At 37.5% G+C, this 15713-nt stretch overlaps 1 protein-coding gene across 2 annotated transcripts; it reads left to right on the top strand.

Annotated features, from left to right (window-relative positions):
* The first annotated feature begins 10213 nt into the window (after positions 1-10213).
* LOC142518524 (large ribosomal subunit protein eL24-like) lies at positions 10214-11944 on the top strand. 2 transcript variants are annotated; one of them, XM_075621312.1, is made up of 6 exons: positions 10214-10334; positions 10784-10859; positions 11003-11104; positions 11174-11322; positions 11527-11700; positions 11878-11944. In XM_075621312.1, the coding sequence occupies exons 1-5, from the start codon at positions 10324-10326 to the stop codon at positions 11675-11677; spliced, it is 489 nt and encodes a 162-aa protein (XP_075477427.1). In that variant the 5' UTR covers positions 10214-10323; the 3' UTR covers positions 11678-11700; positions 11878-11944. The 2 variants fall into 2 exon arrangements, with proteins under 2 accessions (XP_075477427.1, XP_075477426.1); XM_075621311.1 differs by lacking the exon at positions 11878-11944 and having other exon boundaries at positions 11527-11857.
* Positions 11945-15713: the final 3769 nt, after the last annotated feature.

Here is a 15713-nt window from a genome sequence, read left to right as displayed (position 1 = left end):
TAAAATTGCAGTTTGAGCAGTCCCACAAAAACAATCATAACTCACTCGTTTCTTATCCAAAATATACGAATTTACTGTCAAATCGAATGTATCAAAAAGTACTACGTTTTATATGTTGAAAACCTTTCCAGAAAATCAACTGAATTTTCACAGTAATCAAAATGACAGCAGACACGTTTTCAGATCTAAAAATTTTAATCCAAAAATAATTTCAAATGTTTTTGCTCAAACTTTTCACAACATACATGGATTTTTACGCATAATAAACATCACAACACATAATATAACAAGATCGATGCAAAAACAATAATTATACATGTCTTTTGATTTTTAAAGTTACCAAAACGACGATGCCGAAGCGGGAAGGATGCGAGGGTTGATCGGGGACGAACGTGACACGATTTTCTTGAATAGAAGGGACAAGAATTGCTGAAATCTTTGAAGAGAGGGGGGGCTGCTGAAGGTTCTTAGAACCCTAGGCTTTGCTCTCAAAAAAAATTTAAAACCAAGCAAATGAAATATGCGTGTGTGTGTCTCGTGTGTGAGGTGTGTATAAATGTGTGTGTGTGCATGAGTTTTAAGTTAATTAAGGGTATAAAATTGCTTAATTAATAATTAACAAGTTAATTAAAATATTAACCCTCTTCTAACTTAAATAAAATCTCTTAATTTAAAATGAAATGCACAATTGCTAAACTTTAAAAGTTTTAAAAATCCTAAAATCACTAAATAACCAAATTAGGCTTTAAAATGCTAAAAACTAAGTAAATCATTTAAAATACACCAATCATAAGTTAAAAAAATACCACATTTTAAAATTGTCAAACTCGTCGCCGGTCTCTTTTCCTCGATCCCATACCGAATAATCGCATGAAACATAAAACCCAAGAGAATCTTTTAACGTGAATCACATAAACATAAATAATTTAAAAATAATACAAATTAAATAAATCATGCATCTCTAAAATCAATTTAACAATTTAAATAGATGCATGGTTTTACGTGTATTGAATTTGGTTTCTACATAAAACATGCCAAACTCGTGTTTAGGGCGCAGCCAGGACTAAAAACTCGACCCAGGTGCAAAATGAACATTTTGCCCCTGAAAACCCTAATTTACCATTTTACCCCTGGACCTCAAAATTTTGACCCGAATCTAACCAAACTCCTTAAAACACCTAAAAACATAATAATAAGCATTTCTTAGACGTAGAATCGAGCACGTTTCCAACTTATACGATTCGTTTTAAAACTTGGACCGGGGTTGTGGTTTTAATCCGAATCAACCCGAAACTTAACCAAATATTTCCCAACTTAAACCATGACCCAATTGTGCCCTACAAGCCCCTAAACCACTTAGACCAGACCACTTAAGACCTTCGACCAACCCTGGAAAGTTCCTGGAACTTTCTTCTCAAGCCAACTACAAAACCCTAGCGCCTCAAGCCATGAACCTTCGACCCTAGCCCACACGAAACCGGGCCAGCTTCGAACCAGCATACCCTAGGACCATGACCAATTCGAGAGCCCCTTCCTAGTCCAACCTAACTGTAAGGTCCAAAAATTAAGACGACATAACCCAACTGCATGCAAATCTAGAAATTATGAAAAATAAGTAATTAATTGATTTAATTGCTTAATTGATTAGGTGACATGCATGATTATATTTTAAATAGGATTTAATTGTCATTATGCATAAAACTGTATTTTTAAAGGATTATTCAAGTTGCGATCGAAGAACGGAGACCGGTGGCTGAAAAACGTTTTAGTAAATAATTGTTCCTAATTATTTAAAATATGGGTGATGGTTTTTCATATTTTTGAAAATAAGGAGTTTTGAGGTGATTTTATACGTCGGGACGTAAATTTCATCAGTGTTGGTTTTTCAACAAAAATGCGAACTTTTTGGCAACCCGGCAATTAAATTAACAAAATTACTTTAACAAAACTATTTTAATATTTTAATTAAATCCTAATCAAGTACTAGTGGGCCTAAACTTATGCTTAATAGGCCTAAAGCCTTGTTAGGAAATAATTAATATATAATATGTTAATCACCCCAAACACTACACACAAAATACACACCACACACCCTCATAATTTCTTCAAAGTTACGGCACACACACACACCACAATTTCGGAAGTGATTTTCGTGAGGTTTAAGGAGGTTTCAAGCCAAAGTCTTGTCCCGTTCTTCACAATCGTCAACAAGAATTCGTGCGTTAAATACGCAAGGGCACGTATAATTCTTCCTTATGCGTTAAATACTCAAAGGCATGTATAATTCTTCCTTCAAAACATCATCACACCATAATAAGTTTTTATGCATGAATTTTATGGAAAACAAGTGGTGTATTTATTTATTTCCGTTTTTACATGAATATGCACTTCTAAAGTTTGGTTGTTGATCCAAAATAATGTATTTCTATGGTGTAAGGGGCTGCCATGATATAGGAATAGACCAAACATGTTTTCACGTGAGTTTGGACTCCAAACCATGCACACAACATGCTGCACAAGACCAAACAAGAGTGGAACTACTTTTCTGCACTAAATTATCGTGGGGGCTCGGTTGCGATCTAGTTGGCTTGGCTCGGTATTGGTTTGAGTCAGGGGTTAGCCAGGGCCTGTGAGGAGTCAAGGGTGGAGTCCTAGCCATGCTAGGACTTGAGTCATGGGCTGGGGGAAGGATTCCTAGCTTGCTAGGACTCCCACCCGAGAGACAAGAAGGTTTTCGCGCAGGGTTAAGTGGCTCGTTCAGGGGACAACGGGCTGGGCTAGGGTGAGTCCTAAGGGTCCTAGGTTAGTGCACAATAGGCTAGTTCAGGAGCTGAGTCGATGATTAGAGTCCTAAGCACCAAAAAGAAGAATCCTTACACTAATGGGGTTCTCGGCTAGCACATAGTTGCGGTTGGGGGCTTCGGTTCCTTGGTTTTAGATGGTTCCTAAAGGACCTAAGGGTCCAGTAGGGTGCAATAAGGGGTTGGTCATGGTTTGGCCCAATATGGCTCGAGGGTGGCTCGAGGAAATCGAACCATGGCTCGGGGTCGAAGTTTATAGGTCATGTTAGGGTTTTTAAAGCTAAAATAAATCGAAACACGGCTCACGGGAGTCGAGTCATGGTTCACAAGGGCTAAAATAATATAAAAAGACTAAGTTTTAAATTTAGGAATTTTATATTAAAGTTCGGGATTTTTTCGGGATTAAAACACCTTCAAAACGTAAAACACCTTCAAAACGTCTAATTACGTATTAATTAAAAAGCCTAGTATTTAAGCTAAATAAAATTATGGGCTTAAATAATTATTTGGGACATATTAGATATCGTAAGGGTTATGGTCCCAGTGGGAGCCCGACGATCGTATTTCCTTGGATACGGATATGAACACGAATACGATGATATGTTAATACGTAAGGCCAAGGCCCAGTTGACCGGTGAGAGTGTCGCTGGTGTCCCCGTCATCCAGTACTGTGGTTACATGTAGATGGATCCATCGCCCAACACGTATACGAACACGAAAGTCACAATCAACGATCTGAATTCAACAAAACATGAATATGAATAGGAATATGTATATGTTGAGGATGATATGGACATGTTTATGGTAATATGAAAATGGTTATGAAAATGTCTAAGTTAAAGTTTATGCATTATTATGAAAAATATTATTTTAAGTACAAGTATTTTTCACTGTTGCATATGAATTGTATTACGTATTACTTGTTATCAAGAATATGATGTGTTGAGTCTTTAGACTCACTAAGTTTGATTGATGCATGTGAGTATGATCATAATGTTGAGGGACGCTTGGATGCCTGATTTTACTAGACTGGAGGTGCACATAACCCGAGGACCAATGCTTCTATTTTTGTATTTAAAGTTTATGATTTTACGTTAAAGATTTTACGACTATTTATTTAGGTTTTGAGAGAGTTTTAAGAGGTTTAGTATGTGCTACACTTTTCAACATTTATTGCTTTTTAGGTTGGGTAAAACGATTAACGATGTCATGTTTTGACTATTTCCTTTGGATTTTCAATTACTAGTGGGATGTTTTATTTTAAAATGGTGCAAGGTATTTTCAAAGTATTTATATATGTATATGTAATGGCCGAAATTTTGAGAGCTTTAAAAAAAATTTCTAGTACTTTTAAGAAAAAACGAATAAGCAGACGTTTCAGTTGGTATCAGAGCAAAGGTCCTGTAAAGGGTTGTGCCACCATCAGCGCCAGAAAGATCAATCATGAAGCCTCAATCTGTAAGTTTTACATGCTTTATATGATTTGATATGATGTGACCTGCATGATGACATGAATAATATGTTTACGTTACATGTTTACTAGCTTTTTGAGTATTTATGCTTTGCATGCTTAAATTGCTAAAATGAATAAGGATATGTCATATGGTTAGAAAACTTAGATTTAAATGTATTTTGGTTACGTTAGAATTTGGAAAACGTTCAGATAAAATACCTCCTAGACTTGCCCCTGTTAATGAAAACCAAGCAGAGAACAGTGTGAACCGTCAAGGGAATGCACCCCCACCACCTCCTCCAGGGGATGCTGCTACTCGTGCTTTAGAGGGAATGGCTCGTCTCTTCGAGCAGCAGATACAGCAGCAACAGTTACAGCAACAGTTGCAGCAGACACAGCAGGCACCTAGACCACAACATGATATATATGATCAGTTCCGGAGGCTAGGGCCAAAGGAATTTTCCGGCACTACCGATCCTTTTGCTGCTGAGGGTTGGATTCGTTCACTTGAGGTACACTTTTGCTATCTGGATATGGGAGATGCTGACCGTGTGAGGTGTACCACTTATCTGTTCAGGGACGACGATTCTTTATGGTAGGAAGGAGCCGAGCATGATGTTAACCTTGCTACACTTACTTGGGCTCAATTCAAAACAAAATTCTACGAGAAATATTTTACTGCTGATGTCAGATGGCGATTAAAGAGGGAATTTATGACTCTCCGTCAGGGAGACGCTACTGTTGCTGAATTTGTGAAGATATTTGATAGGGGTTGTCAGTTTGTACCCCTTATTGCCAGGGATGCTGAAGAGAAGCTGAGACACTTCATGGATGGTCTATGACCCACTATAAGGAATAATGTTATGATGATGTGTTCTTTGGATTATGCTACTGCTACCACTTATGCATTCCAGTCTGAGCAATCCTTGAAGGACATCGAGTTTGAGTTATAGCGTAAAAGGCAGCAACATCAGAATAATAATCAGCCAAACAAGAAGCCATATGCGGGTCCTCCTAGACCTCAAGGGCCTCAAAAGCCCCAAGGTCAAGTCAAGAAGCAAGCACCGCAAAAGCCACAAAATCCTGTAGCACCGAAGCCTGCTGATAAACAACCTTTCAAGGAGTGCAATCGCTTTAATTTTGGCAAGTTCATGTGGGGATCTTATAAATGCTTTATCTGCAAGGAAGAAGGGCATAAGGCTGCTGATTGCCCGAAAAAGAAAGCACCAACTGTTGGGAGAGCATATGTGATGAATGCCGAGGAAGCTGAGGAGGACGCAGACACTACGCTTATCACGGATAACCTAGTCATTTGACATTTTTATATTGCTTATTATTGCATGAAATGTTAAATTGGCTATTAGGATGGAATTGGGAACAAGATTTAACCTAGTGAAAATTAGGTTGCATGTTCTACCTTAGTTGGAAATCAAGATATGATTTTAGAACCATAGAAATTGGTATTGAAATATTGTGCCTTAGTTTATGTGAAGGATGAAATATTCCAATAAAATTTTTAGTGCCAAAATTAAAGGAAAATCATAATTAAGAAATTTATAGGGGTTTCGAATTTTATTGAGGGGTCATTATGCAATTTTCGAAATTTTAAGGGTCTAAAATGAAATTTTCGATAATTAAGGGACCAAAATGTAATTAACTTAAAGATAAAGGACCTAAGTGAAATTTCCGAAATCTTAAGGACCAAAAACCCAATTTTCGAAACTTAAGGGATTAAAATAAGAACTTCCGAAAATATAAGGGTTAAATTGTAATAATTCGAAAATTTGGGGACTAAAAGGAAAATTTCGAAAAATTGAAGGGTTAAAATGCAATTTTAACCCTTCAATTCCCAAGTTCAACACGCAATCTTCACATAACTTTGGGAAATTAATGATAGAAATTCTTTAAGCTTCAACACGAAAAGATTTAAAAGACGTTTTTGCGCATGGAGGATTATCATTCAATGGGTAGCTTACCTATGCTTTTCTAGATTCAGGAGCTACACATTCTTTCATATATGAAACCTTCATCAAAAGATTGAATATTACTCCTCAAGATATGGGTTTGGGTTTCAAAGTTTCTATTCCTTCCGGTGATCAAATGCTCACGTCTAAAATTGTCAAGAATCTGGAGCTTCGTTTATTCAAAGATGGGGTTCGGGCAGATCTTATTATGCTTCCTATGCCTGAATTCGATATTATACTTTGGATGGATTGGTTATCAGCTAATTGAGCTTCGATTGATTTTCGTCAGAGAACAGTGTCTATTCGACTGCCTAGTGGTAAATCTTTTGTATTTGAGGCGGCGAGAAACAAGCAAATGCCGCACATTATCTCTTGTATATGTGATAAGAAGCTTATTAAGCATGGATGCCAAGCTTTTCTAGATCCCCTATGGCAAACTCAAGACCTCTGCGCCGCTGATCTGCGAAACTCTTCTGCCGGCTCTAAGCAGTCTTAATTATGTCTCAGATCTCGACCACTAACTCTGCAGTCTGATTGACAATCTCATGCCCCAACTCTGCCCTCTCTCATACCTCGTCCCAATACACTGGAGACCTACACTTCCTCCCGTACAATGCCTCATATGGATCCATTCCAATGGATGCCTGATAACTATTGTTGTACGTTAACTTCACGAAATGTAACTTCGGCTCCCAACTGCCCTGGAAGTCGATCACACACGCTCTGAGCAGTTCCTCCAATATCTGAATCACCCTCTCTAACTGTCTATCGGTCTGAGGATGAAATGCAGTACTGAATAACAATTTGGTCCCTAATGCCTGATGCAGACTCTTCTAGAAGGCATACGTGAATCTCGGATCCCTGTCGGACACGATGGACACTGGAATCCCAGGAAGCCCTGTCACAAAGTTCATGGTAATGCTCTTCCATTTTAACTCGGGAATAGGGAGTGGTCTCAGCTTTCCTACAAGTCTCTGGTGCTCGACCTTAACATGCTGACATGTCAAAAACTCGGAGACGAACCGCAGAATATCCCGCTTTGAATAAATAATTCATGCATAAATGGTCCCTAATAAAATTAAATGAATTTATAAAAAAAGGTGTTGGGCTCACTAAGCACTAAAATAAACCCATCAAGCGCAAACACACACCCAAAAAATATTTTGTTTTGGTACGTTTTTGAAAATATTGTCTGAACCCTCGAAAAGTCCTTTGAATCTTTAAAATTTGTGTACCGACTAAAAATATAACTCGGCGAGTAAAAATACCCGACCAAGGACAATTTTCAAAAATCATACTTAAATACACCATATATTAAATAATTAAAAATAATTATTCAATAAATATATATTTTTTTCTTGATTATCTCCGATCTCCGTTACACATTCGAGCGCGGAATGCAACATAAAACTCTAATGCATGAAACTGTAACAACCAATGAAATAACACTTAACAATGCAATACTCACACAATAAAATGCATAAAAATCGTAAATCACATGTTTTAAATAAAAACCCTCGACTGCATGCAGTCGGGTTACGTAGTTCGAATTTCCTAGACCTTACAATACAACATATGTTTGTACTCTGTTAACCTTGTTGTTCATCCGATAGAGTTTTTGAACAGGCTTGCAATTATAATAGTTATTGTACCTGCAATTATAATAGTTATTGTAATAGCCTTTCACGAAGTTCTGTTTGCTATAACTGGAACGCTTGGGTGACCATTTGCTTGAATCACTTGAACTTTTAGGGTTATAACCAATTCCATGCCATTTTTCCTTGTTCATATTTTCATTTGGCTTCTCAACCGGCTTACTGAACTCAGGTTGTTTATGTACAATGACTAATTTAACAAAGTGAATATACTTCATTTTGCTCATATTCAGTTTTGGCATTGTACCTCTTGTTGAGGGTTCATCTAGGGTTAAAGCCCAAACCAGTTTTGTCCCCAACTGGTTTTTGTGAAACTTGCATTTCAGTTAACATGATTGATGATTTATTCCAAGCTTGAATCATGTCGGTCAGTTTAGAGTTTTCTGATCTCAACTGCTGAATCAATGATTGACTTTCATCCTTCCCAGCTATTAGCTTAGCAATATCCTCTTTGAAATTTAAGCTTTCAACTGGTTTTAACTATAAGTTGTGTCATTTGAAGGATCAGTTTGCCTAACCATAGCTTCCTCCATGGAGATAGCCAGCTTGCGGTACTCATTGACCATACCGTGTAGTGTAAAAATGAGTTCTTCTCGTGTAAAGTCAGTAGAGCTAAAGTCAAATACCATATCGCTGCTAGATTTCAGCTCTGCATAATCAACCATGAGGCATTTCACCTCCTCTTCATTGTTGAGCTGATTGAGCTCTCAGTTTCTAATGTTTCGCTGTCAATTTCAGGCCATTTTGACTTGTTCTCTGCATGTACTAGGGCTTCGTGCTTTCTTCTGGATGACTTCTTCTCATCCTTGGGTTTTCTCCTGTGCTCGAATGGTTTCTTACCTTTTTCAACTGATCTCTTGCTATCTTTTTTCGGTTTTGGACAGTCAGTAATGAAGTGACCAGTCTTTCCGCAGTTAAAGCATGCAACTCAGTAATGAAGTGACCAGTCTTTCCGCAGTTAAAGCATGCAATTCGATTCTTCTATTGATTCATTCCTGTTATAATGAACCTTGATTCTTTCTCATGAATCTTCCGAATTTTCTCACGAACAATGACATCACGTCATTGCTTATTTGTTCAGCTGTCTTCTCAATTGAAACTGTTGACTCCAGTTTCAGCCCGCTCAGAGCAATTTTAATTGATGGGACTACTGGTTCCCCTTCTCTTGTTTGCATCTCGAATTCATAGGCTTTTAAATCTGCAAACAATTCATATAGTTTCACCTTGTTCAGGTCTTTTGATTCTCTTGTGGCCATAGTTTTGACATGCCATTCTTTGGGAAGGTCACACATCAACTTTAGAAAAATCTCTTTGTTTGTATGCACTTTTCCTAATGCATTAGTTGATTTACGATGTAGCTTATCTTTCATCAAATTTATTCATTGATTCTCTAGCTTTCATATTGATACTATCGAACTTCTGAAAGACAACTGAAAGTTTGTTCTCCTTAGTCTGCTCATTGTCTTCGCACAAATGAATCAGCATCTCCCAAGTTTCTTGGGCTGATTTACACATTTTGATTTTCCTAAATTGTTTTTATCCAGCGTCTTATATAGAATGTCCTTGGCAACATTGTCCAAGTTTGCCTTCCTCTTATCATCTGTTGTCCATTCATCACGTGGTTTTTTGATGCGATTGGGTTCTCTGTCAGTTAGAGCAACAATCGTGTTTGCTTTCATGATTTTCATGGGTCCATTAGTTATATAGTACCACATGTCATCGTCCTGTGCAGCTAAATAAGCCTGATTCTGATTTTCCAATCATCAAACTCCTCTCTGGAAAAACATAGGGATTTTGTTGAATGAAGACATGGTTATCTGTTTGAGCGTATAAAATATTCAAGACAAGATTTTAACCGCTCTGATATCACTTTTTAGGATCAATTAAGGATGATGATGTGTTTAGAAGAGGGACTGAATAAACACTTCTGTTTTTGAAATCTTTTGAATGGTTAAACTTTCTATCAGTTATTTTTATGAATGAGGCATTTTATTTACTTGAAGAGAAAATTTTAAATTTTCCGCAAATTTATCACTTTTTAGTAATATTCTTAGCATAAAAAGTAATACTTTTTCATGAATGATCCAAATAAGAGATGCGTCTCACAAATACGACCCGTGAGACCGTCTCAGACAAGTTTTTGCCAAAGTTGATATAATGAGTATAGGGGAGTTTTCGTACTTTTTGAAGATGTGACGTAGGCGGATGCCATTAATGTTGTCAAAGATCCAAAATACCCGATATGTCCTCTTATTTATTATTTATGGGTTAGATATGTGGGCCAATGGAAGCCCAAGAGTTTGGACATGAGCCCACGGTTTCCAAAACCTAGACCAATAAGCCCAATATGATGCTGGGAGAGAGAGAGCGATATCTATGTTGCCAGGTCAGAGACTTGGCTTTCGGCGGAAGTGAAAGACGCGCGGCGAGCTCCTCCGCGGCAAACAACCATGGTTCTCAAGTAATTTCTTGAAATTGTCTTTGTAAATTAGAGAATAACCATATTCGAGGTGATTATCCTGAAAGAGTAGTATACTCCATGTGTAATTTTTTATTTTGGTCTGTGTTTGTGATTGAATAGTTCAAATGGTGCCCTGGGGAGTATATATATTTTCTACATGTTTCTGAAAATTGCGTTTATTTAGGTCCAAATAGGGAAATGTTCCTGAAATTGAACTTGTAATCTTGGCACGGAAGATCTAGATTTCTGCCTTACGATTCTTGTCTTGCACCTGTTCACTTTGTATTTTGATTTGATTTGTTGTTATGTTATGGCGCTTGTGTCAGGTGGTTGCTTAATATCAGTGCCTGATGCATTTGATTTCCTGTCAATTTTTTGTGTAAACTGAAGTTGGCCATACTATAATGTATGTTTGGTCGAATAATTTTTTTTGATACTTGGATTATCAGGACGGAGCTTTGTCGCTTTAGTGGCGCCAGGATATATCCTGGAAAGGGTATAAGATTTATTCGCTCAGACTCGCAGGTGTGTCAAAGGGGGATGTTCTGTGTGTTATGACTTTGGTATTATGCAAAGTCATCTCCTTAAACAGAGCAATCAGTTTTCTCTTCACTGCTTATGGCCTTTGTCATGCTAAAGAAGTTTTGTTGTTCTTTTTGCCTGTTTAGGTTTTCCTTTTTGCCAATTCAAAATGTAAGAGGTATTTCCACAACCGTCTGAGGCCTGCAAAGCTTAACTGGACTGCAGTGTACCGTAAACAACACAAGAAAGTAAACACTTGATAATCCTTTTCTATGCAGTGGCTTTTATTCTTCATGTTTCATCTCAATGATCAACAGGACATTGCTGCTGAAGCTATGAAGAAAAGGCGCAGAGCCACCAAGAAACCTTACTCAAGATCTATTGTTGGTGCCACATTGGAAGTTATCCAGAAGAGAAGAACGGAGAAGCCAGAAGTTCGTGATGCTGCACGTGAAGCTGCTTTACGGTATGCTTAATCTTTTTAACATTCTGCAGTATTGGGCAGATCAATGGAGTTGGGAGGAAAATAAAATCTATGAATATTGGCGGCAACATTTGCAGTCTTGGAAGAACCACGCATAAATTCTAAATGCTTGATAGAGAAGAATTAACTAGAATTTGTAAAGACATATTTCGAGAACCATTGATGACTTGTAATTTTTTATTTCAGTGAAATAAAGGAGAGAATCAAGAAAACCAAGGATGAGAAGAAGGCTAAAAAGGTAGAATCGGTGTCTAAACAGAAGTCTACCAAGAGTAATGTCTCGAGAGGTGCTCAACCCAAGGGTCCTAAGATCGGAGGCGGTGGCGGGAAGCGCTAGTGTTTCTCTTCCAAAATGTTTTGGTCGCTTGTGTATGAATGGCTCTGGAACAGAAGATAAGCTGCTGGTTTCGTATTTGATCTTGTTAACTTGATATTTATTGTACTTGGTTGTCTAGGCACTAGATTGTGGGACTGGCAAATACCCATTTTGGTGCGAGTTTGCAGTTTCAGTTGTTTTTTTTTAATATATCAACAAAGTAATGATTGAGATATTAGTTTCCTCATATCTTGAAATGTTTGTAAAAAAAATTTGGATTTTGGGATATGATAGACATGAATTAATTGTGGCGATGAAAATAAAAACCAGCAGACCAGCATCACTCTTTAAGAAAACAGTAGACAAAAAGAAAATCAGAAGCTACTGGTCTAGTAAAACAAAAGCTGTAAAATCCAATAATTTTAAGTTTTATAAGTTTTATCACAATATCGGCGAGAAGGCCTACGTAAAAGTCTCGCCTATGAAAGGAGTGGTCCGATTCAGTAAAGCCGGGAAGCTGAACCCTCGTTATGTGGGACCCTTTGAGATTTTGGAAAAAGTGGGCACATTAGCATACAGATTGGCGCTGCCACCAAACATGCCTAGAATTCAAAACGTTTTCCACGTGTCCCAACTACGGAAATACATCTCGGACCCAAGCCACGTGTTGGAAGCAGAACCGCTCATGATCGAAAGTAATTTGGGAGAAGAGCTGAAGTACGAAGAAGTTCCCGTCAGAATTGTGGACACCAAGGACCAAGTACTAAGGCGACGTATCATTCCCTACGTCAAGGTACAATGGTCTAACCACATGGAAAGAGAAGCCAAGTAGGAGCTAGAACAAAGGACGAGGGACCAATACCCGTACCTCTTCGGAGACCAAGCCAACCCAAGTTTCGAGGACGAAACTTCCCATAAGGAGGGAGGGATGTAAAATCCAAGAATTTTAAGTTTTATCATTTAAGTTTTATCACGATAGTATATTTTGGATACCAGGATTTATCTCATTTGAGGATGTGAGATTTGTAAGATTTTACCAAGATTGAGTGAATAATAATATCGTGTATATTATTATTTGAAATTTCGCAGATAAATGCCTAAGATTTGAGTTGATATGGAGATACCGGGATAAAAATCAGGCAAAGGATAATAAAATCTCTAGAATTCGAAATTTACAGTGTATATATTTGAGAATTTCGAAAATTGAGAGATAAAAGATTTAGAGTTCGAATTTATATCACGGATAGATCACAATTCTCGATAAAGATTTGATTCAGATTCAAACGCGATATCACTCGATCACGATAGCAGCCAACCCCTGTAAATAGGAGGGCCCTGTAGACTCGAAAATCACACCACATATCACAACAAATTTTCGAAAATTTGTGCTCTAGTCTCCTTAGGAATTTTCGAGCGCAGCGAAGCCTTGCCACCGTCCAACCAGTGAAGTAGGAATTTCGAAGAACCCTAGCCTTTTTACGTTTTTCATCAAGAATTTAAGGTAAGTGGGCTTGTTTTAAATTATTGAATTTCGATGCATATATTTTCGGTTTTATAAAAATTCGGGCGAGTACAATTCTTCTTCTACACCCTTCTGGTTACGATATTTTGCATGAATAAATGTTTTGACACTGTGACAATTCAACTTGATATGGGTGGGAATCCCAACCATACGTACCCATACGCGGTGGGGGAGATAACCGCTATACGGCTTCGTCCCCTTAGAGGAGTAAAAATTAGGGACTGATATCAGTAAATCATTGAAAGTAGATGAATCTCAGTGTCGGGTTAATGATGCGCACGTGATAAGAATTATGGTTGCATGGTATGTATATTTCGAAATTGCATGTTGTTTTGTTGTACTCGAATGGCCCCCACTTGCTGAGTATTTCCCAAAATACTCACCCCTTACAACCTTCCCAGATAAATCCGAAGAGCAGATTGAAGAAGAAGAATCGGAACAATTTTGGGGCTGGTGAATTGTTTTAATCTCGAGAGTTGCTAGTAAAGAGGTTTCTGAATTTTGGTACTCAAGTTTTATGTAAAAATGTTTCCGCATTTATTTCATTAGTTATTTCAGTTGTAAAGACTTTGGTTTTTGAGATTACGATTAATAAACTGGTATTTCGGTTTATACTATGCTACGAGGCTGGTTGTTTCAATTGTATGATTGTTAAACGACGCCGGTGTCAAATCCCGAGTTTCGGGGCGTGACATTTTAGTGGTATCAGAGCCGCCAGGTTCATAATCCGAGTGGGAAAAATCGAGTTTCAAAAAAAAAATCAAATTTCGAAAAAAAAAATTCGGCCAAACAGCCCCTACGCGCGCAGCCGCGTTTTTCGCCGATTCCGGCCGCTTCTGGTAGTGTTTCTTTGATCGGAGACCAGATCTAGAACCGTCTCGATGAGACGAACAAAAGCCCTCAAACAATTTCATATTTCGCGTTCGGATGAAACGGGAATTTCAGATCTACGAATTTGGCGTATGAACCCTAACCCGAAAATTATTTTGTCCAATTACCCTACCAATCCTACTCCGATTTTCAATTCCTTATAGCCAACCAATCTATGATCCATGGGTAACTTTTACCAACAATCAATTTTGAGTTCGGATCACCCAATCGGAAACGCCCAATTTCATTGAGTTAACCGAGTTGCGCGAGTTCCCCGCCAAATTAGGTAGTTTTCCTACCGATTCCTGCCGTGCCACCACCGGTTCTGTGATCCCGACCCCTTCGCCGTCATAAGCATTTGCTCCGACCATACTCCGACGAGTCAACCCGGCCGAGTCAGCGAGTCAACCCGCCAGCATACGTCCTTCGATTTTTTTTTGTAGGAAACTCCGAATTCGGTTCTGTCAACTGTTCTGAAACCCTCTCGACGAATTCTTTCAATCCATATGTTTATCTCTAGACTTTCCATTTTTGAAAAATATCTCGAAAAATCTCGTTAAACGCGTTTCTTGTAGTGCTTATCGGATTTTTATGGAATTTTATTAAGGAAACAATTAATATTGACCTATATTGTTGGGATTGTACTTATCTGAGATAAGTTGACTTAAGCTTCTGATTTAAGGTGAAATATTTGATTTGGGGACAATAAATTATTTATGGGAAGAAAAAAAATAGTATGTGAAAATCTGAGATAAGAGTTATAATAATTTTGGATATTCCAATATGAAAGTTGATTTTGGGCAATAGTTAAATGTGTAAATATTAATTTGGGTTCTTAAAGAATGCTAAGCGTTAACTTTAAATATGTATAATTTTGGGTTACCTTGTCTAAAAGTAAGTTTGGAAACAATATCTTAAGGTTTAAGTAATTTATATTATTTTGGGATAACTCGTAATTACGATCTTATATGAATAAAATAAGTTATGAGATTATTGCTGGATATTGAGGAAAGTAAGGTTTAGTGCAAGTAAGATTTAACAAAAGCATTAATTGATGATTAATTTCATTTATACAAGGTTGAATAAGATTTTATTTTCTGACGACTGAGTTATAATTTTTGGGATTTAAATCAATAGAATATATATTGATATTGAATTAAGTTCCAAGATTTTATATAGGTTTTTAGTTTTGAGATAGTAATCGTGATAATTTCAAGATAGAATAAAATCATCATCTATTCGTATATATTCAGTGCCGACTTGATTCAAAGCACTTTGGTAAGATTTCGACGTCATCATATGGATGGATTGGTTATCTAAGAGCAGTGCAATAGCAGATTGCCGGAGTAAAAAAAAAATTCAAACTCCGAAACGCGAACCAAGAAGAAATAAGGTATCATGGCAATGCCAAGAGACAGAAATACATTCTTTCTGCTTCCCAGACTTGGAAAGCCATTAAATCATGCAAAAAAAAAAAAATTACCTAGCAATGGTGAACGAAGTGCAGGAAAAAAATTGAGCTCAAGCTGGAAGATACCCTAATAATGCGAGAATTTCCGAACGTTTTTCTAGAAGAACTCCCAGGGATAGTCCCGGACCGCGAAGTTGAGTTCGAAATTAATCTGGTCCCTGGTGCAGCACCAATTTCGAAAGCACCTTACCGAA

The sequence above is a fragment of the Primulina tabacum genome, chromosome 11 (assembly GCF_025594145.1).
Source record: "Primulina tabacum isolate GXHZ01 chromosome 11, ASM2559414v2, whole genome shotgun sequence".
Lineage (NCBI taxonomy): Eukaryota > Viridiplantae > Streptophyta > Magnoliopsida > Lamiales > Gesneriaceae > Primulina > Primulina tabacum.
The sequence above is the reverse complement of the archived record's forward strand: the minus strand, read 5'-3'. Positions and strand labels throughout refer to the sequence as shown.

Bases quoted from the DNA above. Each gene is read 5' to 3' on its own strand.
- LOC142518524 (XM_075621312.1), top strand. The intron at 11,105-11,173 runs GTAAACACTTGA...AATGATCAACAG, and splicing joins ACCGTAAACAACACAAGAAA to GACATTGCTGCTGAAGCTAT. The intron at 11,323-11,526 runs GTATGCTTAATC...TTTTTATTTCAG, and splicing joins GCACGTGAAGCTGCTTTACG to TGAAATAAAGGAGAGAATCA.